Source organism: Castor canadensis, chromosome 11, assembly GCF_047511655.1.
Source record: "Castor canadensis chromosome 11, mCasCan1.hap1v2, whole genome shotgun sequence".
Classification (NCBI taxonomy): domain Eukaryota; kingdom Metazoa; phylum Chordata; class Mammalia; order Rodentia; family Castoridae; genus Castor; species Castor canadensis.
The window spans coordinates 86,996,248-87,018,419 of NC_133396.1; the positions used below are offsets into that span (position 1 = coordinate 86,996,248).

Consider the following 22,172-nt stretch of genomic DNA (forward strand, 5'->3'; position numbering starts at 1 on the left):
GGAAGATCAAGGCCAGCCTGACCTACATAGCACAACCCTGTCAACAAAAAGAAAAGAAAAGGGGAATGTCCGTATTAGTGGGAAATACTTCTTGGAAGCTGTGGTTACTGCGGCATGAACCATGTGAGACCAGTATCCAAGAGATACTTTGCTAGCACTCAACCCACATTTTTGCTTTTGTTACTCACTATTAGCACAGGTTCTCAATGAGTTTCATACTCTTAGTTTTCACTAGAGATCTACTTCTAAAATGTGGACTCTATATCTGAAGGTTTTTCATAGACCCTAGATGACAAGTAAATAGTGTTTATTTAGAAGAGTTCAGCCATGAAATACTCTGTGAAAAAATGTCTCTCCATCACACTAGTATGGATAGATACTTGCCATGATGGACGGTTAATCAGTCTGATGTTTTGAACCTTATTTCAAATAGTCACACCAATAAAAGTAGTAAGATACTCAAATGGGAGCTCTGAAAAACCTTCTGCCAACAAACATTTGATTTTTTTTAGATAAACTTTTTTTATAAAATACATGAAATACTATTTTAAATGCAATAAATCTTGAGTTGAAGTTTGTGATGTCTGGTTAGTGGTGTTGATAGAATGTTACTGGCCTCTATAGTCTAGGAACCTAGATATTTAAGAATTAATGGAGAGAGTAAAGACTGTATGGACTGTCCATTTGCATGTGTACACAGGAAAACTTCCAGAAACTACTGTCTGTTGTATGCCTGGACTCCTAGTAGAGAATAGCTTTTGTGTCTCCTGAGAATTCTCATCACTGTCACAGATGAATAAGCAAAAGAATGGCATCAGTCTACAAATTGAATAAAACAAAAGGAAAGAAATTATGAGCAAGATTCATAAATATTGGTAAATCTTAACTGCCATTGGCTATATAAAGTGATATTAATGAAATGGACAATAAGGACTGATGGGAAAGATTTTAAAAACAAACATAAAATCTGTACGATAGTAAAGTTACATGGGTTTTGGAAAAATATTGATGAAATATGAAGTAGTCTAAAGTTCTTAATGTTGAGTAACAATATTAACCTTGTGCTTTATTTAGTCAAAATGTTAAGATAATCATTGAAGAATAGAAATAGAATTGACACTTACAAGCCTACATTAGCAAAGAAAAATCAACCCAGTTAAAGAAAACTCAGTCTGTACAAGTCAGGAAAAGAAAGAGCCATAGAAAAAAGTACAGATGACAATAAACCCAAATTTATCACTAGTTACAGTAGACTGAAACAGATTAAATTTATCAGCTCAAAGACCTATTCTTTCAGATTAGATTATTTTATTAAAAATTTTTAAATGAAGTAAATGCTGTGTATGTAATAGAAGTACTGAAATTTGAAGGACAAGTGAGATTCAAGTAAAGGGATTAAAGAGAACATTATGGAATGTTAATTGTAAGTGAACTGGTAAAACTATACATAATGAGAACAATTAGTCTTTTAAGGTTAAAAGAGAAAGGTTAGAGAATCTCCCAATGTAGTGATAAAATGAAAATTTTCCTGAATTATGTGTATATTATAATAGTCTAGGGACAGGTTCTAGGAGAAATTCAAATTTCACAGTCTTAAAAGATTTTATGGGCTTTTCTCTAATAGAAAAGCAGAAATTATAAGGAGCTAGAGATGTGAACACAAAATGAATTTGTGTTTGGGACAAAGCATCACTGGTATTAAGTGGTTCTAGTTAAGCTTGTGTAGCTTTTTTCTATTAGTGTTAATTTAGACAATAATTTTCCAGATTTTTGAAAAACATTAGTGTTTCTAAAAATTTGAGCCAGGCCAAGTAGTCTGTTAATCCCAGCTACTTGGAAGGTAGGTGGTAGGAAGAATGTGGTTCAAGACTGGTCCAGCAAAATAGGGAGAGCCTATCTGAAAACAAACTAAAAAGCAAAAGAACAAGGGGTGTGGCTCTTGTGAGTTCTTGCTAGAGCTCTTTTTGAAATCTTGAGTTCAATCCTTGTTCATTAGTCATTAATTACTGTCACTTTTTTGTGTATAATACACAAAATATGAAGTGTGGAAAAAGAGATAATAGTGAATCAGATCAGTGAAGATTTAAACAAATTGCCTCAAATGTTCAGTGTGTTTAGATAATTCTCTAGTTGCTTAGTTTGACTACATAAACTTAGCAAACTAGGCCAATTGGAAGAAATGATTTTGTAGTACTTTTTGAGTGTGTTTTTTAATGCTTTTATATCTAGTGTGGGCACACTGGTTTTTATCTCTTTTTTGGTGGTGTAGGTGGGCAGTACTGGAGTTTGAACTGAGGTCCTTATGCTTGGGTAGGCAAGTGCCTCTTTTGAGCCATGCCTCTCTTTTCTTTTCTTCTTTTCTTTTTTCTCCCCTCCCCTCACCTCGCCTCCCCTCTCCTCTCCTCTCCTCTTTCTTTTCTGTGTATTCAAAGGCTGTTTTTCAGATAAGGTCTCACATCTTTTACCTGGACCAGCCTCAGTCTGTGAACCTCCTACCTACATCTCCCAGGAAACTGGGATTATAGGTGTGAACCACCATGCCATTTGTTGGTTGAGATGGGGGGGGTCTCAATAAATCTCAAAATTAAAATTTTCTGTATTTGATACGTATTTCCCTGCGTTTTCCAGTGATAAAGCCTACAGAGACAGTTTTAACCACTATCCATAGATAGACCATTGCATTATACTAGGTCATGTTTGTGACTGCACATTTAAACAGTCTTTTCCTTTTTGGCAGTTGTTTCTTTCTTCAGAGATAATTAAAACAAAGAAGTCATGAACATATGCAGATAGTTGTTACTGAAAACAAGTGCTTTTAGCAGTGATACTAGTAATGGTTTGACTTGGCTGTTTTTGTTGTGGTGGTGGATAATAGTGATTTATAAAAGTTTTTATTGTGTGAGTTTTGGAATTAAACAGAAATTCATCTGTACCTTCAATTAAGTATGAATAAAATAAATGAAAACTTTTCCTTTGGAGCAACGCAGTCGATTTTATTATGAAAAATACATGTTATTTAGATTCCTCAAGGATTGAGAGAAGCAAAGAAAGGCCGGTGGAAAAGGCAGGGGGTTGGAATGCTTGGTAAAAAGGGTTGCATCTCCTTGTGCTTAAACCTGAGTAGCCTTACTTCATCTTTTTTATATCTTGAGAGTTCAAGTAAATTAGGTCAGATAAGACTTCGTTTTAAACATTTTTGCTACTTTTTTTTTGTTTTTTGCTTTAAACAATAGAAATTTATTATCACATAGTTCTGGAGGCTACAAGTACAAGACTAAAATGTTTGTTTACAGGGCCATGCTCTTTCTGAAGTGCCTAGTTGAAGATGGATCAATTTCATGCACACACTTCCAGCTTCTAGTAGCCTCTGCATTCTTCTGTCTATGTGTCCCTGTGTTTTCACATGGTATTCTCCTACTTGTGTCTCTGTTTTTTAACAAGGCCACCAGACATACTGGCTTAGGACTAATTGAGTATGATCTCATGTTAACTTTACTTCGTCTAATGATTTCCAAAATCTTTAAAATTTGATTTCATTGTAACTTCTTGTGTAAATTTTCTTAGATGTAACATTACAGTCTTGATGGTGATATTTCAGAAACTGAACTTCTGTTCTCAATAGACTGCTATTAGTCCCCTTCCCTGTCCTTTTTGGACTGGCAAATTTAAGAGTTACATCCCTCTTGGTGGCAAGATATGTAGGAAAAATAATTCTCACGTGTTGGTGAAACTCTTTGTGGAAAGTAGTTTGGCAGCATCCACTCAGCTGCCATCAACCTATTTTCCTCCATCCCCCCCCACCCCTGCCTCCAAATTCCCCAAACCCAGTTGTGAGAGGGGATTGTTACAGGTTGATCACCAGAGACTGAGGGCGGAGGCTGCAACTTCAGTAGAGCTGCAATATTACCCCACCATCTGTTAGCATTTTCCACTTGCCAATTTACTTTTTCTCAAGTGAGACTTTGCTTTTTAGTTGTAAGGAAACATACTTAATTTAACTGAGATCCAGTTATTGTTGGATTCAACTGCTGACAATTGTAGTTTAATCCGTTCTATAGAACTGCTACTTGTGTGACACGTGGAACTATCATATTGCTTGTCAGTAGTCCCCCTTTTTTCTGGAGGAGGATATATTACATGATCCTCAGTGGATGCCTCAGGTAGTACTGAACCCTGTATAAAAACAATGTGATAGCAGGACAGTGAATGACTAAAATCTGATCAGGGTGGGGCAAAGTAGTGTAAGAACTTACCACTATTTAAGAATGGCATACAATTTAAAATCTAAGAATTGTTTATTTCTGGAATTTTTCCACTTAATCATTTTCTAACAGTTTGACCACTGCTAAATGGTACTATAGAAAGTAAAACAATGAATAACAGAGAACTTCTGTATATTTTTTCCAGATTGGTAAGGACTGCAGGAACAATTCACAACGTAAAGGTTACATAATAGTGGGCTAATATTAGAATGTCTTTCTAAGATTTGATTTGGGCTAGAAAGGAGGGTTAATTGTATAGGTAAGAACTAAGGAATAATTATTCTTTCTCAAATGATGAACAAAGATCTAACAACCAAAATCAAAGCAGACTAAAAACAGGTGCTTCCAAAGTGTTCCCTATGTGTTTATATTCATACAAGTTTGTGTAACTGATACTGAACTTGCTTTGTTTCTAAACAGTAGTTTTTTTCAGGTCTGTAAGACAGTGTATTGAGATGTCATCCAAAGCATAAAAGAATTTTTAAAAAATAGGTATAATTATTGTTGTGAAAGTTAATGATAGCTATATGAGATAGAGATCTGTGAACATGTGTATTTTTTATATATTAAGAAGTTACTTGCTGTATCTAAGGTAAACTTAACAAGAATTTTTCCCAACTTCTTACTTACCCCATCTCTCATCATAGTGATTTTCAAAGGCTAGAACTTTCTAAGCTGTCAGGCATATAGGAAGCCTGAAAATGAAATTCAGGATTTCTTCTCTTTTCCTTCCTTCTTTTTTTTTTTTCTTTTTTGGTGGCACTGGGGTTTGAACTCAGGGCTTCATACTTGCTAGGCAGGCACTTTACCACCTGAGCCAATTTACCAGTCCTTTTTTGTGTTGGGTATTTTTGAGACAGGGTTTCAGAAACTATTTGCTCCAGGGCTGGCTTTAAACCATGATCCTCCTTATCTCTACCTCCTTAGTGGCTAGAATTATAGGTGTGGCCACTGGTGCCCAGTGGAATTCAGGATTTCTGATATTCACCTTGATGTCTGATTTGCCATATTACACAGGATTCTGCTTCTATTCGTAATCTTGCATTTTTGAACTCACTCTAGAATGGCCGTGTGATAAACTGTAGTTAAAAACAGTAATACTTGTTTTATTCTTCAGTAAAAGTAATGAATTCTTCACTAAGCATTTCAGTCAATAAGATATTAGTCCATCTATTCCAAACATTGTTTTCACTAGACAGTCTTAACATGTCAACAGTGATTACCTTATTAAGAATAAAACTGACTTCTTTTTTCTACATATCCCTTTAAGTATACATTGTAAGAGAAATTGTTCTGTAATATTTACAGAAAAAGAAGGTTGGTATGTACTTTTAATTAGTTTTGACACTTAATACATTAATTGATATATCCATTAAAATTTTTACATACATATGTTCCTGACTGGCAGTTTGTTTCTGTGCTTATTACAGATAATCTGTGATGAGTATAAGTAGATAAATTTGTTTTTTGCTTCAGATCCCTGGATTGATCATTACAGAGAGGTTGAAAGAAAGTATTTGTACATAAAGATGGATATGCATACAAAACATGAGCTTATCACAAATTGCAAGTAAATAATTCTTGAAGGAAAGTTAAATTATAGGAACCTGACCTATCTGTACTTTGTGCAGTTTCATGTAACTTAGAGAAGAAGGAGCTTCTCCTGGCTCCATTTTCTGGTTTGTCTGAAGTCTGCTCTCTGTTTATACCTTTACACAGAAATTTGTCTCATCCAAGATCAGTAACAGCCTCCTAGTCAACACAGCCAAGCCCTTTCTTCTCTTACTTCATCTCTTAGTAGTGTTCAAGATTGTTGACCACTCTTTTGAAAAAAACTATCTTTTCTTGGGTTCTAAAACACATACCTTCTAGTGGTCTTCATACTTCTTTCAGTTACACTCCCTAATTGTCTTCCTTTGATCTGTCCATTAAATGTTGGTATTCATTGTTATTTTGTTCTCTTTTCACTCTTTGAATTCCCCAAGGGTTATTTTATCCACTGAGTTACTCAATTTAAATGGCCAACTCCTAAATCTGTATCTTAATCCTACACTTAAGTCAAGAACTCCAGATATTTGTACTTACTAGTAATTCCTACCTCAGTGTTCTGTTAGCGCCTGAGACTTAACGTCCATTACTCAATTCATATTTTCCCCTCATAAACCCATTGTTCTTTGGTTTATATTGATTTTCCTCTTTCTACCCATGCAGTAATCCACACTGATTATCTCAGCACTCATAATAAACTGAGTCATGCCTTTTCTACAAGTTAGGTTGCATTCTTTTTTAAGGATCTCACTACAGAAGAATCTCCATTTTCTGGTCCCTTCTCTACCATTTCACTGAGGCTTCTGCCACCTTTCTTCTATGGTAAGTGTTCTTGTCATCATCCATTTTGCTAAATCCACTGGTCTGCTTTCTTTCTTATTACCATTTCAATATAATTGCCTTTTCTCCTCTTTTTTCCACCTTTGTCTTCTTTTTGCTCTTCTTACTGTCATACCCAGCTCAAGTAGGATTTGGATTATCTCTAGTTCAAATCTTTTAGGTGGGGGAGACAAAAAGTTTTATTTATTCTATTAAAATTTTATCAGTACAAGGGAGTTGCATCATGAAATTTTCATAGATACATGCAGTGTACTTTCAACAATTTTATCCTTCTCCTTTTTCAAACAGGGTGTGGTGGATTCCATTACGCCATCTTCATATGTACGCATGTATTACACTTCCAACCTCTTCACCTCCTGGCTCCTTTTCTTTCCCCTTCCCCCTCCCACTGATTCCACACGCTATCATAATAACCCTTTTTCATTCATATCCCATTTTCATAATTATTGTCGTTTTAGGCCTTAGTTCCACATATGAGTGAAAATATGTTGATACTTGTCTTTCTGAGCTTGGATTATTTCATTGAAAATTGTGTTCTCCAGTTCCATCCATTTTCCTGGAAACATCATGCTTTTGTTCTTCTTTATGGTTAAATAATACTCTGCTGCATATATATGCCACATTTTCTTTATTCATTGATTGGTTGTTGGTTACCTACTCTGATTCCACAGCTTAGCTTTTGCATATAGTGCTGCAATAAATAGGGACGTGCAGGTGTCTCTCTTGTATATTGATTTATGCTCCTTTAGAGATACACCCAAGAGTAGTATAGCCAGGTCATAAGGTAAGTATAGTTTTAGCTTTTTTGATGAACCTTCCTACTGATTTCCATAGAGGGTGCACTAGTTTGCATTCCCACTGACAGTGTATAGAAATTCCTCTTTCTCAACATCCTCACCAACATTTATTGTTGTTGTTTTCTTGATGATAGCCATTCTGATTGGGGTGAAATGGAATCTCAGTGTACCTTTGCTTTGCATTTCCTTTATGGCTGAAGATGTTGAACATTTCTTCATGTGTTTGTTAGCCATTTTACTACTTCTGAGAACTGTCTTTAATTCATTTGTCCATTTATTAATTGCATTATTTTTTCTTTTGCTGTTTAACTTTTTGAGCTCTTTATAAAATCATATATTAATCCTTTATCCAATGAATAGATGGCAAAGATTTTCTCCCATTCTGTAAGTTGTCTCTTGATTCTGGTAATTGTTTCCTTTAATGTGCTGAAACTAGTTTCAGAAAATCTCATTTGTTTATTCTTGCTCTTATTTACTGGGTGATTGGAGCCCTGTTTAGGAAACAATTGCCTGTACCTATGTCTTCAAGAGTTTTCTCTATGTTTTCTTACAGTAGTTTCAAAGTTTCAGGTCATACATATTAAGATCTTTGATCCATTTTGGATTTATTTTTACATAGGGTGAGAAATAGGTATCTAGTTTTCAATCTTTTACATGTAGATAACCAATTTTCCCAGCACCATTTGTTGAAGAAACTATCTTTTCTCCAAAGTGAGTTTTTGGCTCCTTTGTCGAAAATCAGGTGGCTAGAGCTGTATGAGATTATTTTGAGGTCTTCTGTTCCATTAGTCTTCATGTCTGTTTTTGTACCAATACCATGATGTTTTGTTACTATGACTCTATAGTATAATTTGAATCCCAGAATTGTTATACATCCAGCATTGCTCTTTTTTGCTCAGGATTACTTTTAATATATTCAGGTTCTTCTGTGCTATCACGGGAATTTTCTCTTTCTCTGAAGGATAACATGGGGATGTTGATAGGGATTGCTTTCAGTAGTATAGCCAATTTGCAATGTTAATTCTGCCAATCCATAAGCATGGGAAATCTTTCCATCTTCTGGTGTCTTTCAGTTCTTTCTACAATGTTTTATAGTTTTTGTTTTAGAAGTCTTTCACTTCTAGTTTATTCCTAAATTTTTGTTTTTAGAAGCTATTGTGAATGGGATATTTTTCCTGATTTATTTCTTTGCCTGTTTGTTGGTAGTATATAGAAAAGCTACTAATTTTTGTATGTTAATACTGTATCCTGCTACTTTCCCAAAAGTTTTTTGTTCGTTTGTTTGTTTGAGGTCCTTTTAAGTACAGAATCATGTATTGTCTGCAAATAAGGGTAATTTAGTTTCTTCTTTTCTTATTTGTATCCCTTTTATTTCTTTCTCTTGCCTTATTGCTCTGGAAAGGAATTTCTTTTTTCTTTCTTTTTTTTTTTTTTTTGATCTCTTGCATTATACAAATTTTTTTTTCTTTTATTATTCATATGTGCCTACAAGGCTTGGTTCATTTCTCCCCCCTGCCCCCACCTCCTCCCTTACCACCCACTCCGCCCCCTCCCTCTCCCCCCGACTCAATACCCAGCAGAAACTATTTTGCCCTTATTTCTAATTTTGTTGTAGAGAGAGTATAAGCAATAATAGGAAGGAACAAGGGGTTTTGCTGGTTGAGATAAGGATAGCTATACAGGGCATTGACTCACATTGATTTCCTGTGCGTGGGTGTTACCTTCTAGGTTAATTCTTTTTGATCTAACCTTTTCTCTAGTACCTGTTCCCCTTTTCCTATTGGCCTCAGTTGCTTTAAGGTATCTGCTTTAGTTTCTCTGCGTTAAGGGCAACAAATGCTAGCTAGTGTTTTAGGTGTCTTACCTATCCTCACCCCTTCCTTGTGTGCTCTCGCTTTTATCATGTGCTCATAGTCCAATCCCCTTGTTGTGTTTGCCCTTGATCTAATGTCCACATATGAGGGAGAACATACGATTTTTGGTCTTTTGGGCCAGGCTAACCTCACTCAGAATGATGTTCTCCAATTCTATCCATTTACCAGCGAATGATAACATTTTGTTCTTCTTCATAGCTGCATAAAAAGGAATTTCAATACTATGTTGAATAAGAGTGGAAAGAGTGGACACCCTTGTCTCCTTGATTGGAAATGCTTTCAGTTTTTTCCCCATTTAGTATGATGTTGGCTATAGGTTTGTCATATATAACCTTTATTTTGTCAAGGAATTTTCCTTCTATTCATAATTCCTTCAGGGCTTTTATCATGAAGCGATAGTTGAATTTTGTCACAGCCCTTTTCTGTAACTGTTAAAATGACCCTGTGATATTTGCCCTTTATTCTGTTTATGTGGTGTATTTTATTTATTGATGTATGCACATCGAGCCATCCTTGCATTCCTAGAATGAAACTGACATGATCATGGTGGTGTCTGATCTTTTTTAATGTGTTGTTTAATTCACTGTGCAAGTATTTGATTGAGCGCTGTTTAATTCAATGTGTAAGTATTTTATTGAGAATTTTGCATCTGTATTCTTCAGAGAAATTGATCTATAATCTTCTTTCTTTGGTATGTCCTTACCTGGTTTTGGTATTAGGGTAATAATGACTTCATAAAATGAGTCTGGTAGTGTTCCTTCCCTTTCTGTTTCATGGAATAATTTGAGTAGCAGTTGCATTAGTTCTTCTTTAAAGGTTTGATAAAATTCAGGTATGAATCCATGTGGTCCTGAGCCTCGTATTTCTCTAGAAACTTACCATTTCATCTAGAATTTCCAATTTATTAGAACATAAGTTTTGGAAGTATTCCTTGATAACTGGATTTCATTGTTGTTGATTGTGATATCCTCTTTTACATCTATAATTTTGTTGATGTGGATCTTCTCCCTCCTTTTTTGGCTTTTCTGAGGATTTACTTGTCCTTGTTTTACTAAGAGTTTAAGATGTATCATTAGTTTACTTATTTGAGAGCTCGTCAGGCTTTTATTTTCCTTTTTTTTTTTTTTCAAAGGTGCTGAAAGCTATAAACTTTCTTCTTGGCCCTGCCATTTCCTGTATCCTGAAAGTTTTAGTAGGCTGTATTTTCATTAGGTTCTAGGGACTTTATTTCCCTGATATTTCTTTAATAATTCACTGGTCATTAAGCAATGTATTCAGTCTCCATGTGTTTTGAGTGTTTTATGTAGTTTCTCTCATCATTGATTTCTAGTTTCATTCCATTGCAGTCTATTAAGATGAGTGTGTATTGTACAGGTGCTGTGAGATATGCTGTATCAGTTCTGAGAGTTCTTTGTTGACTTTTTTTTTTGTCTGATTTTGTTTCATTATTGTTGTGAGTGAGATATTGAAGTCTCCCACTGTTACTGTTTTTCTGTCTGTGTGTGCTTTTTAAAGTCCAGTAATGTTTGTTTAGTATAGTTGGGTGCACCAACATTTGGAATATATATGTTAACAGTTATTATTTCCTCTTGATGAATTTTTTCCCTTTCTTAACATGAAGTGACCTTTTTGTCTCTCCTGAGTAATTTTCATCTGAAGTATGCTTTATCAGATATGAGTTTACCTACTCTTGCCTGTTTTCAGGGTTAACTTGCTTAGAAGATTTTTTTCTACCCTTTTACCATGCCAGTATTTGATTTTGTCAGTGAGATGTAGTGGTCTTCCTTCTTAGTTCAACTCACCTTTACGTCTTTTGTTTGCAGAATCAAGAGCCATTACATTTAGTGCTAATATTGAAAGGTATATAGTATTTCCTGTCATTTTGTTGTTTTTGCATTTACTTTTTTCATTTGCTAATCTACCCATCTAGTGGGTTTTATTCTTTCTTGTATTTTCCTGGTTGTACCTATCTTCCTCTTCTGTGTGTAGGATTCCTTTAAGTATCTTTTGCAGTGCTAGTTTGGTGGTCATGAATTCCTTTAATTTTCATTTATTATGGAAGGATTTATTTCTCCTTCAATTATGAAGGATAGTTTTGCTTAACACACTAATCTAGGTTGACAGTCATTTTCTTTCATGCATTTAGAGTTTGTGTTGAGAAGCCTGTTCTTATTCTGATGGGTTTGTCTTTACAAGAGACTTTTTACTTCTCTTTTGAAGTTTTCAGTATTCTTTCTTTTTTCTTTATATTTAGTGTTTTAATTATAATGTATGTATCTGGGGGTGTTTCTTGTCTCTTGACTGTTCTGAAAGCCTTCTGTAACTGGATGACCCTCACTTTTTTGGAGATTAGAATTTTCTTCTATTATTTTACTGACTAAGTTATTTATGCCTTTAGTTTGTATCTTTTCTCCTTCTTCTATACCCATGATTTGTAGATTTGGTCTTTTGATGGTGTCCCAGAGGTCTTCCATGTTTCACTCATGTTTTCTTAGTATTTTTTCATTTTCTTTGATTGATATATCTGATTGTTCTACTTTAGATTCAATTCCTGATGCTCTATTTTCAACCTGCTTCATTCTTTTAGCAAGACTTTCAATTGAGGCTTTTATTTGGGAAATAAAAGTCTTCCATTTTCACATTTCAATTTGATTTATTTCATTAGTTCTGTATCTTTGCTGAATTTATTGTTCATATCCTGTATTATCTTTGTTTCATTCAGCTGTTTATTTGAATTTTCCTTGAATTCAGTTAGCTGTTCTTTCTGTTATGTTTGAATTCATTCAGTTAATTACACATCTCTTCATTTTCATTGATCATTCTTGTCATTTTTTTAATTTGTTTTTGAAATTTCTTCCACTTCACTATCATTTAAATCCTTTCTTGTGTAGTTGATGACTATTGTAGTTGTTGACTTGTTTTTCTATCCTCACATTTATACATCTGAGTCCAGAGTTTTTATTGGAGCTTTACATCATCTGTGTTAGGTATTTCTCAAAGATTATATAAGACTGAGTTGTGATGTATTTTCTTTTCAGTAGACTGGATGTGTTTGGCTCCATAGTCTGGACCCTCAGACCCCAAGTCTTCCACAGTTCCCACAAAACTTGTAGTTCTCCTCCCAAGACTCCAAAGAACATATGGTCTGTTTCATGATGCAGTGGTGGTCCTTTCCCATGTTGGAAGCCACTGAACTGTTCTTCTGTCCCACTGCTAAGATGCATGCCATCAGTTTCTCAGATGTTACTGTGGATAGTAGCCATGTCTGTTGAACCAAGGGGACTGTATCTTTTGTTTCAGTGGGGTTTTTATGTAGGTGTTTCTACTTCTACTGGTGTTACTGGTTTCTCTGCAAGTTAGATTCCATGGGTGAAATACTCAGGCTTCTGTAGTGTGCCCACTTTTGTGGCATGCCTGCTATGGCTTTTGGGCCCACCACCATTCCATTAATCTGTTTTGACTACAGTTACTGCACAGTTGTGGACTGTTGATGCTTTGCTGCTAGCCCTTCATATCTTAGCAGTTCTGTGAGGAGTTACATCAGCGAATTGATGTTTAATAGGGTATATCTGCAAGCAGAAGTGGAGGGCAATATCACTCCTTTGCCATCTTGCCATTGTTCCTAGTTCAGTTCCCTTAACTAGAATCCTTTGATCTGTTATGCAGATAGCGAAGTTAACCGTTCAAGCTGGGTATGGTGGTGCACATCTGTAATCCCAGCACTCTGGATACTGAGGCAGGAGGATTTCAGTCCAGGCCTAACTGGCCCTGGCCTTCAATAGCAGGGCCCTATCTCAAAAAAAAAAAAAAAAGTTAACCATACATATCCCCTGTCTCCATCCTCTGTCCTCAGATTCTCAGATTTCTTCTAAACTCCTCTACCTTCATTTTCTATCATCCTCCATATTGCTCTCCCTTTGCTATTTCCTTTGCACTAGACACTCTTCCTCTGCTGCACAGCTGATCTCTAACATCTCCTCATAGCCTCACAGAAGCCTTTCTGAAAACCCTATGTCAAGGAGATTCACCTAATTATTAACTTTCCTCTTTGTCCCATTTTTGCCATTTAATCCATATTTATTTAATAGGTGCTTGGTTGTGTTTATTCTCATACCTGAATGTACAAGCAACTTTTCCTGCTTATCATTGTATGCCCCATGATATCCCTTAGCACTGCATGTGATAAAATTCTCAATAATTGCATGTTTTTTTAATAAATGAAAAGCAGTATTTACTGCCTACTATTTTTGAAGAAATTTTTAGAGTATAAAACCAATGCTGGGTTTGAATTTCTGATTGTAAACTTACTAAATTCATAGGGCTATGAGTAAGGTGAGATTTCCTCTGGGTTTTTATGATTTAATTTTTTTCAAATATATTTATTTACCTCTAGGATGGAGTTTTTTAAGTGTCCAATGGTCTGAGGTAAAGATTATAACTAAGCAGCACAACCTCTTCTTACTGAAATAATTAGTAAGTAATTAAGTAGCTAAATTAGCACCCAGTAGTGCTTTATCTGGACATGCATTGATGAAAATAGACAGTGATTGACACATCTAGTGGTTGCCAGGAAGTTTGGAGGTTGGGACAATCTGTAGTGAAGCATTTCAAAAATGAGTGTGACTTGATGCTTCTACTTTTCATTTTCTTTTGGGTTCTATTTTTCACCTCAAATCAAACAATACTTCTTTCTGTAAATAATTTCTGTACCCATAAAACATGAAAGTAAATACGAACACTTCCTCTACTTTAAGGAAAAGGAGAAAATACTTTCAAAACTACCTTCAAAAAAGTTGAAAGAGCACTCACAAGAATGATTTTTTGTGGTGCTGGATCTCAAACTCATGGCCTGGTGCACACCTAACAAGCACTGCCACTTCCCCAGCCCTACGAATGACCTCTTAGTGAAGGGAAATGAAACCTGATTAAATACTCCTTCATAGTAGCTATAAAACATGTATATATTTGGTAGTATTTTACCAAAATATGGGTACACTCATAAAATAGTTCCCATAACTTTTCCTATAGTAGCAGTCACATTAAGTATGTTCATGTGAATATATTTAAATAATTTTTTAATTTAGATTTTTTTCTACAATCTCTACTTTCAAACTAAAACACTATGCTAGTAATAGTGAAGTTATAAGTATACCAACTATGAAAGGTCCTTTGGTTAAATAGTATATGAAACTTTTTCCCATATGTTAATTGAAATTCTGACTCTAGTTTGGGTTTTGACATAGTAATGTAGTGCACGTACACAAGTACATAATATTTCCACAATATTCACCCTCCTAGACCCTTTCCATACATCCTTCCCCTTCCCACTGGTGCCAGCTCCCACACAGGACCTGTTTTACCTTCCTGTTCTCCATTTTTGAGAAAAGACATTTTTGTTTGTATAAGGTAACTATTCAGAGAGTTTCATTGTGATACATCCATGTACATGTGTATTATAACCCGAATTGTTTCATCCCATTTTTTGAGGAGCCTCTGTACTGCTTTCCATAATGGTTTTACTAATTTACATTACCACCAAAAAGAATTCCTTTTTCTCCACATCCTCACCAACATTGTTTGTGTTCTTGATAATAACTATTCTAATAGGAGGAAGGTGAACTCTTAATATGATTTTGATTTCCCTTTCCTTTATGACCAGGGATGTTAAGCATTTCTACATGTGTCTTTTGGCCATTTGTACTTTTTCCTAAAGATTTTAAAGGTAAAATATCCTGACTCTTGAAACTTTCAGATGTTTAGGGGTAAAGGTAGTTTAAGTGTATCTGTGTGTGTGTAGGGTAAGGATAAAGCAATGTTGAAACATTTATAATTGGTGGGTCTAGATTGAAAAGATTATTCATTGCATTGCTTTTTGTTGTTTTTATGGGTTTGAAGTTTTTCACATTAAAAGTTTAAGGGAAAAGGAGAATGATGGAGGGGGTAAATCTAAGATATATTGTAAGCAAATATGTAAATATAAAAATGAATCCCCCTATACAACTATTATATGATAATAAAATTTTTAAAAAGAAAAATAAATTTTAAAAAGTTTAGGGGGAAAGAAAAGAAATAGCAATAGGACCATATCCTAACTCTTCAAATTATTAAGAGTATTTAGAATATTATGGCAGTTGCTCAGAAATATAAATACATCTCCCCTTTTTAAAGAAAATTATTGGGTACTCCTCCACTGACCTAACTTTTTATTATATTATAGCACACATACAAATGTAAACTTGTAGAGCATCTTTGTGTGCTTCTAACTCTTTTTTTTTTCATTTTTCTTTTATTATTCATATGTATGTGCATACAAGGCTTGGTTCATTTCTCCCCCCTGCCCCCACCCCCTCCCTTACCACCCACTCCGCCCCCTCCCTCTCCCCCCCCTCAATACCCAGCAGAAACTATTTTGCCCTTATTTCTAATTTTGTTGTAGAGAGAGTATAAGCAATAATAGGAAGGAACAAGGGTTTTTGCTGGTTGAGATAAGGATAGCTATACAGGGCATTGACTCACATTGATTTCCTGTGCGTGGGTGTTACCTTCTAGGTTAATTCTTTTTGATCTAACCTTTTCTCTAGTTCCTGGTCCCCTTTTCCTATTGGCCTCAGTTGCTTTAAGGTATCTGCTTTAGTTTCTCTGCGTTAAGGGCAACAAATGCTAGCTAGTTTTTTAGGTGTCTTACCTATCCTCACCCCTCCCTTGTGTGCTCTCGCTTTTATCATGTGCTCAAAGTCCAATCCCCTTGTTGTGTTTGCCCTTGATCTAATGTCCACATATGAGGGAGAACATACGATTTTTGGTCTTTTGGGCCAGGCTAACCTCACTCAGAATGATGTTCTCCAATTCCATCCATTTACCAGCGAATGATAACATTTCGTTCTTCTTCATGGCTGCTTAGAATTCCATTGTGTATAGATACCACATTTTCTTAATCCATTTGTCAGTGGTGGGGCATCTTGGCTGTTTCCATAACTTAGCTATTGTGAATAGTGCCGCAATAAACATGGATGTGCAGGTGCCTCTGGAGTAACCTGTGTCACAGTCTTTTGGGTATATCCCCAAGAGTGGTATTGCTGGATCAAATGGTAGATCGATGTCCAGCTTTTTAAGTAGCCTCCAAATTTTTTTCCAGAGTGGTTGTACTAGTGTGCATTCCCACCAACAGTGTAAGAGAGTTCCTTTTTCCCCGCATCATCGCCAACACCTGTTGTTGGTGGTGTTGCTGATGATGGCTATTCTAATAGGGGTGAGGTGGAATCTTAGTGTGGTTTTAATTTGCATTTCCTTTATTGCTAGAGATGGTGAGCATTTTTTCATGTGTTTTCTGGCCATTTGAATTTCTTCTTTTGAGAAAGTTCTGTTTAGTTCACGTGCCCATTTCTTTATTGGTTCATTAGTTTTGGGAGAATTTAGTTTTTTAAGTTCCCTATATATTCTGGTTATCAGTCCTTTGTCTGATGTATAGTTGGCAAATATTTTCTCCCACTCTGTGGGTGTTCTCTTCAGTTTAGAGACCATTTCTTTTGATGAACAGAAGCTTTTTAGTTTTATGAGGTCCCATTTATCTATGCTATCTCTTAGTTGCTGTGCTGGTGGGGTTCCATTGAGAAAGTTCTTACCTATACCTACTAACTCCAGAGTATTTCCTATTCTTTCTTGAAGAGTTTGGGGTCTGATATTAAGATCCTTGATCCATTTTGAGTTAATCTTGGTATAGGGTGATATACATGGATCTAGTTTCAGTTTTTTGCAGACTGCTAACCAGTTTTCCCAGCAGTTTTTGTTGAAGAGGCTGCTATTTCTCCATCGTATATTTTTAGCTCCTTTGTCAAAGATAAGTTGCTTATAGTTGTGTGGCTTCATATCTGGGTCCTCTATTCTGTTCCACTGGTCTTCATGTCTGTTTTTGTGCCAGTACCATGCTGTTTTTAAACAACTATAAATTCAAATTCTAAATGCAATAAGTGTTCAAAATCAAGAAAATTCAGAATAGCAATATAAATGGCGTAATAACAGTAGAATGGACTGGTTTATATTTGGCTGAAAATGAGTCACCACTTCACAAAGTAATGTAATTCTAAGTATTTAATTACAGGCTTTTTTGTTTTGCTTTTAAGTTTCCAGGCCTATAAAAAGTCTACCATTTCTGTAGAAAGATAATTAATTGCTTAGGGTCTTACCTTGCCTCCATTTTGCATCTCCTTGTTAGAGATTTGACATTGTCTTTGAAACATTTAATGAAAAACATTGAAACCAGTTAAAATTAGCTTTGCTTTCCATTTCTCCACTCACTACATTTATCTCATCTTGTTTTGTTTTAGATCACTGTGTCCACTACTATGATCTTCGTAACACTAAACAGCCAATCATGGTGTTCAAGGGACACAGAAAAGCAGTCTCTTATGCAAAGTTTGTGAGTGGTGAGGAAATTGTCTCTGCGTGAGTATTACTCTCCAAGAGGGCGAGCTTAATATAGAGCTCTAACATCAATTACCAGTTTGTTAAGTAATCATAGGTGTATGTAGAGAATAACATTGAATTGTATATAATTTTTCTTAAATAGTAGGTTTTTATGTCCTGTTCATTTAAAACAGATGTATATTCCAATCTGTATTTCTTACTTCTATATGTTATTTGTAAGTAAAATCCTGTAAATACTAGTTTTTAATGTGGCCCCCTTATCTAATACTCCCAAGCTTATTTATATTAGAACTTCAAATTGGATTTCTGTTACTGCTTCTCCCTAAAAGGGAAACAACATAGTTGATGCAATAGAATGAGAAGTAGTTTATTTGTTAAAGTCAACCAATATGTTATTACATATCAACTTGCAGTATAGAGTCATAGACTTATTTTTTGTTTTAATAATTTATTGATTTTAAATATGTTTGAAGAGAGCTTTTCTACATGGTGCTATTTATACCTGACAGCTATTCTTTGAAAAGCCTTCTGGACTAGAAACATAAGTTTTTTAGTTGCCTTTTTTATTGTTTGAAAGTAAGAAGATGACAGTTAGGTAAGTAAATCTCAACTGTCAAAATATTGGCAAAGCTATTCTTCTAACATAGATCATCCCATATTTTGGTTATCTCTCTCCTTGTTCTCTTCACTGTATATTATGTGGTAAATTCTTAATGTCTCTCTTTTTTATATTTACTATCTCTTCGTAAGCTTAATAATACATTGCTTTCTTCTTTTTTACTTGATTTCTTCTCTGTTTTAGGAGATTATTAATGCCAGTGCCTTATATTTGGTGTCTTCACACTGGTTGCTCTAAATAAGAACTTGGCAAATTGAATTAATTTAGCAAGGCAGTTTGAATGAGTTGCAAAAGAGGACAAAAAATAAAGTTGGAACTGAGTTTCTAAGGGGAGGTACTGTGGGTAATTAATTTGCAACTTTAAATTAAGTGGTACCAGTTGAAATGTATCTCATCTTTAGTAGTTAGAATAATGGGCAGTAAGTAATTTAAATATTCAGAGTCAAATATAGGTAATTGTTTGCATGGCAAGAATATTTTTATTTAATTTCATATTTATAAATGTTTAATCAGTTATCTTGACTTCATTAATTGAAATGTGTGCTTAATTGAATTGCATAAATTGGAAATTTTAGTTGACCTTATTAAAGTAGGCCTGTATTTTACATATCTTAATCAATTTATTTCCTTTTTAGTGTTTGTAAATCACAGTGTTTTTGGTTTTTTTTTTTCTGAACAGGATTTAGACCTTTGCAGTATATAGAATAAATTCATTTATATTTGGAAAGACTAAAACTAACAAAATATTTTTAAAATGTAAAGGTGTATCCCATGCAACATCATTGAGCAACACAAATTGAAATGAATGTCTTAAAGAGTTAGGAGATCATCTTCTGAAATTAGGTGGTTTGAATCTTGATTACGCTATTTATTAGCTGTGGTACCTTGGAAATGTCCTGATCCCGGTAGAGCTTCATTTCTCATCTCCAAAATGGCGCTAATAATAGTACTTACGTTATTTTGTAAATCTTTAAATAAAGTAAAACCTTTAGCATGGTGTGCTCTTCAGTGAACATTATAGTAAGGAAACAGATGATTTATTGTAGTCATTAATATATTGGAACATTTATTTTACAGAAAAAATGTAGAACAAGTTATTAATTCTGGGGAGGCAGTATGCAAAATGATATGTATAGTATGATCTGATTTTTGTAAAAAAATAATACAATCAGTGAAAAACATTGTTGTTTTCTTAAAAGTCCTAACATTATATGACAGGATTACCAGTGATTTTTATACAAAATTATTTTTGATGAATAATTGTATTTATGTATTCTTTCATCAAGATATATTGCTTTATAAATAGACCTCTCAACCATATCCCTCACTGTGAAAATAGTTTATATTAGTATATCAATGTAACTTAATAGTTGAAAAGTAAATTGAAGCAAGAGAAACAAATGCATTCCCTAAAATTAAATACAACTCCAAGTAGAGCAGTCTTACTGTTTGATTGTGGTGGTATGATGGTATTGATGCCATTAATGCATATTGATCACTTCTGCATATCCAGGCATTATTGAAAGCATTTTGAATGAATTTAATTTTCACAGTATATCATTGGCTTCATTTAATTCTGTAAGGTAGTAATCACTAAGTTTCACATTTAACCCATGAAAAACTAAGGCCAATGAGGAGGCAGACTCAGACAGTCTGGCTCCAGAGTTTTCATTCTTAACCACAAAACTGGATTGCCTTTAATTAGTAGTGGTGATGAGTTTCATACCATGAAAACTAAAATATGGTCTAACTCTGTGTTTATCTCAGCTCAACAGACAGCCAGCTAAAACTCTGGAATGTAGGGAAGCCATACTGTCTACGTTCCTTCAAGGGGCATATCAATGAAAAAAACTTTGTAGGCCTCGCTTCCAATGGAGATTATATAGCTTGTGGTAAGTGAAACCATCTTTTTTAGGAATTTTAAAACAGATATCTGTAATTGTAATTGAATTCAGTGGAGAAATGGTATGTACGTTGGAAGTAGAATAGGCTTGTGAAGTTTTCCTCAGGTTGTATTGGAAGAGCATTAGTCTGTTCCTTTTTCAATGAACACAAGCTCTGGATACATGATTTTGCATAAAAACTTTAACTGTGTTTTGTAGTTATTCTGTTACAATATAATATTTATAAATATTATATATAAGGCAGAAGCTATTAATTTCTACTGATATTCCAAGAAGACATTTGTTCTTTTTAAGCTTAATATTTACTTTCCCCTATCTGGAGTTCTCCTCATTAAATACTCTGTTTGAATGGCATGGACCTGTTTTTTCTGGGGCTTTTATTGTAGATAATTTGTAGAAATTTAAATCAGAAGTAGAAAAATCAAACTTCATATTACTCAAATGTTCTGATACATCTGAGTTCTCAACATTTTTAAATGACTTGGCCTTTATTCAGTGAACTGAATTTTCCTCACATGTATGAATGTAAATACCACAATTATCCTACCTTGACAGACTGCTTTATAGACTGGTCTATAGACTACTCATCTAATAGAGTAATGCTTTGCTGGATAATGGGAAATAAATTGTGTAGGCTATTCAAATTTTTCTTTATAAAAATTGCAGCTTTCATTTTCTCTGTATGTAGTAATCTTTCAAAATTAATTTAAGATTCTTATTATAATAACAAAATTCTGGCTCTATAGACGTCTACTATCAATTCTAATAATTTCAACCCTAGAATTATCAGTATTGTTATATCATTTAACATTGGTTGTTGCTTTAGATTAGTAAACCATTTCTTTTGTCCAAGAATCCTTTTCTCATGTAATTTCCATCTGGTCCTGTGATCTAGATCTAGTCTTTCTCATTTGACCATAAAAGACTATTGAACGCTCAGCAAAAATTTTGAGTGATAATTTCTTTTTAAATGTGCTATTCTGGCTGGGTGTGGTTGTTCATACTTGTAACCCCAGCACTTGAGGCAATGCAAAAGAATCAAGGTCAAGGCCAACCTTGACTACTTAGTAAGGCTCTATCTCAAAAATATTTTTTTGTCATATTCTAATTTCAAATTATACTATTCTAAAAAAAAGTTACTATTTATTTTCAGGAAGTGAGAACAACTCCCTCTACCTGTACTATAAAGGACTATCTAAGACTTTGCTAACTTTTAAGTTTGATACAGTTAAAAGTGTTCTGGATAAAGACCGAAAAGAAGATGATACAAATGAGTTCGTTAGTGCTGTGTGCTGGAGGGCACTACCAGATGGGGTAAGTTTTCGTCTGTTTTTTTTTTTTAACTTTATATCTCATATACTGCTTTATGTATCCAAAGATAGTTAAATTTTAAGATATAAATTAATATATGATAGGCATTTTTTTTTGCCTCTGTGTTGATTCACCAGAGGAAACAGGAATTTAGATAGTAATTGAAATGTCATTAATAAAACAGTATCATGCTGACAGGGTGTCGCTCCTATGTACTCAGTGTCTTGTGCATGACTCACTTATAACCATTATCACATTGTTTCTCTATCTCTCCTTTAATGTTGGAAGTTTCTCCTGGGCACCCACTCTGTCTCATTTCCCTAATGATCATGTGCAGTAGTGCATAGTAAGCATTCAGCTGAGTGGAATTTAAGAAGAAAACATGTGATGTAGGTAAAGAAGAATGGCTCGTATTTACACCTAATTAAATGCTGTTTTAAGGTAGAATTGCTCTTTACAAACACACTTATGCAAGAACGTATAAACAAGAAAATTACACCACTAGGTTGTTTAAAAAACATTTTCTCAAGCTTTTGCTTATTCATAAATTTTACAATATAAACTCTTCCATGAATTATATGTAGTAATAGCTC

General features: G+C 34.4%; 1 protein-coding gene across 6 annotated transcripts in view; it reads left to right on the forward strand.

The window, feature by feature from the left end:
- The window catches only part of Cop1 (COP1 E3 ubiquitin ligase), a 197,551-nt gene that overhangs the window by 138,188 nt on the left and 37,191 nt on the right, over nt 1–22,172 (forward strand). For all 6 annotated transcript variants that reach the window (XM_074047399.1, XM_074047400.1, XM_020163713.2 and 3 more), the window contains 3 exons: nt 17,646–17,763; nt 20,132–20,256; nt 21,422–21,582. In XM_074047399.1, the coding sequence (XP_073903500.1) occupies nt 17,646–17,763; nt 20,132–20,256; nt 21,422–21,582 (404 nt within the window). The remainder of the gene's footprint in view (nt 1–17,645; nt 17,764–20,131; nt 20,257–21,421; nt 21,583–22,172) is intronic.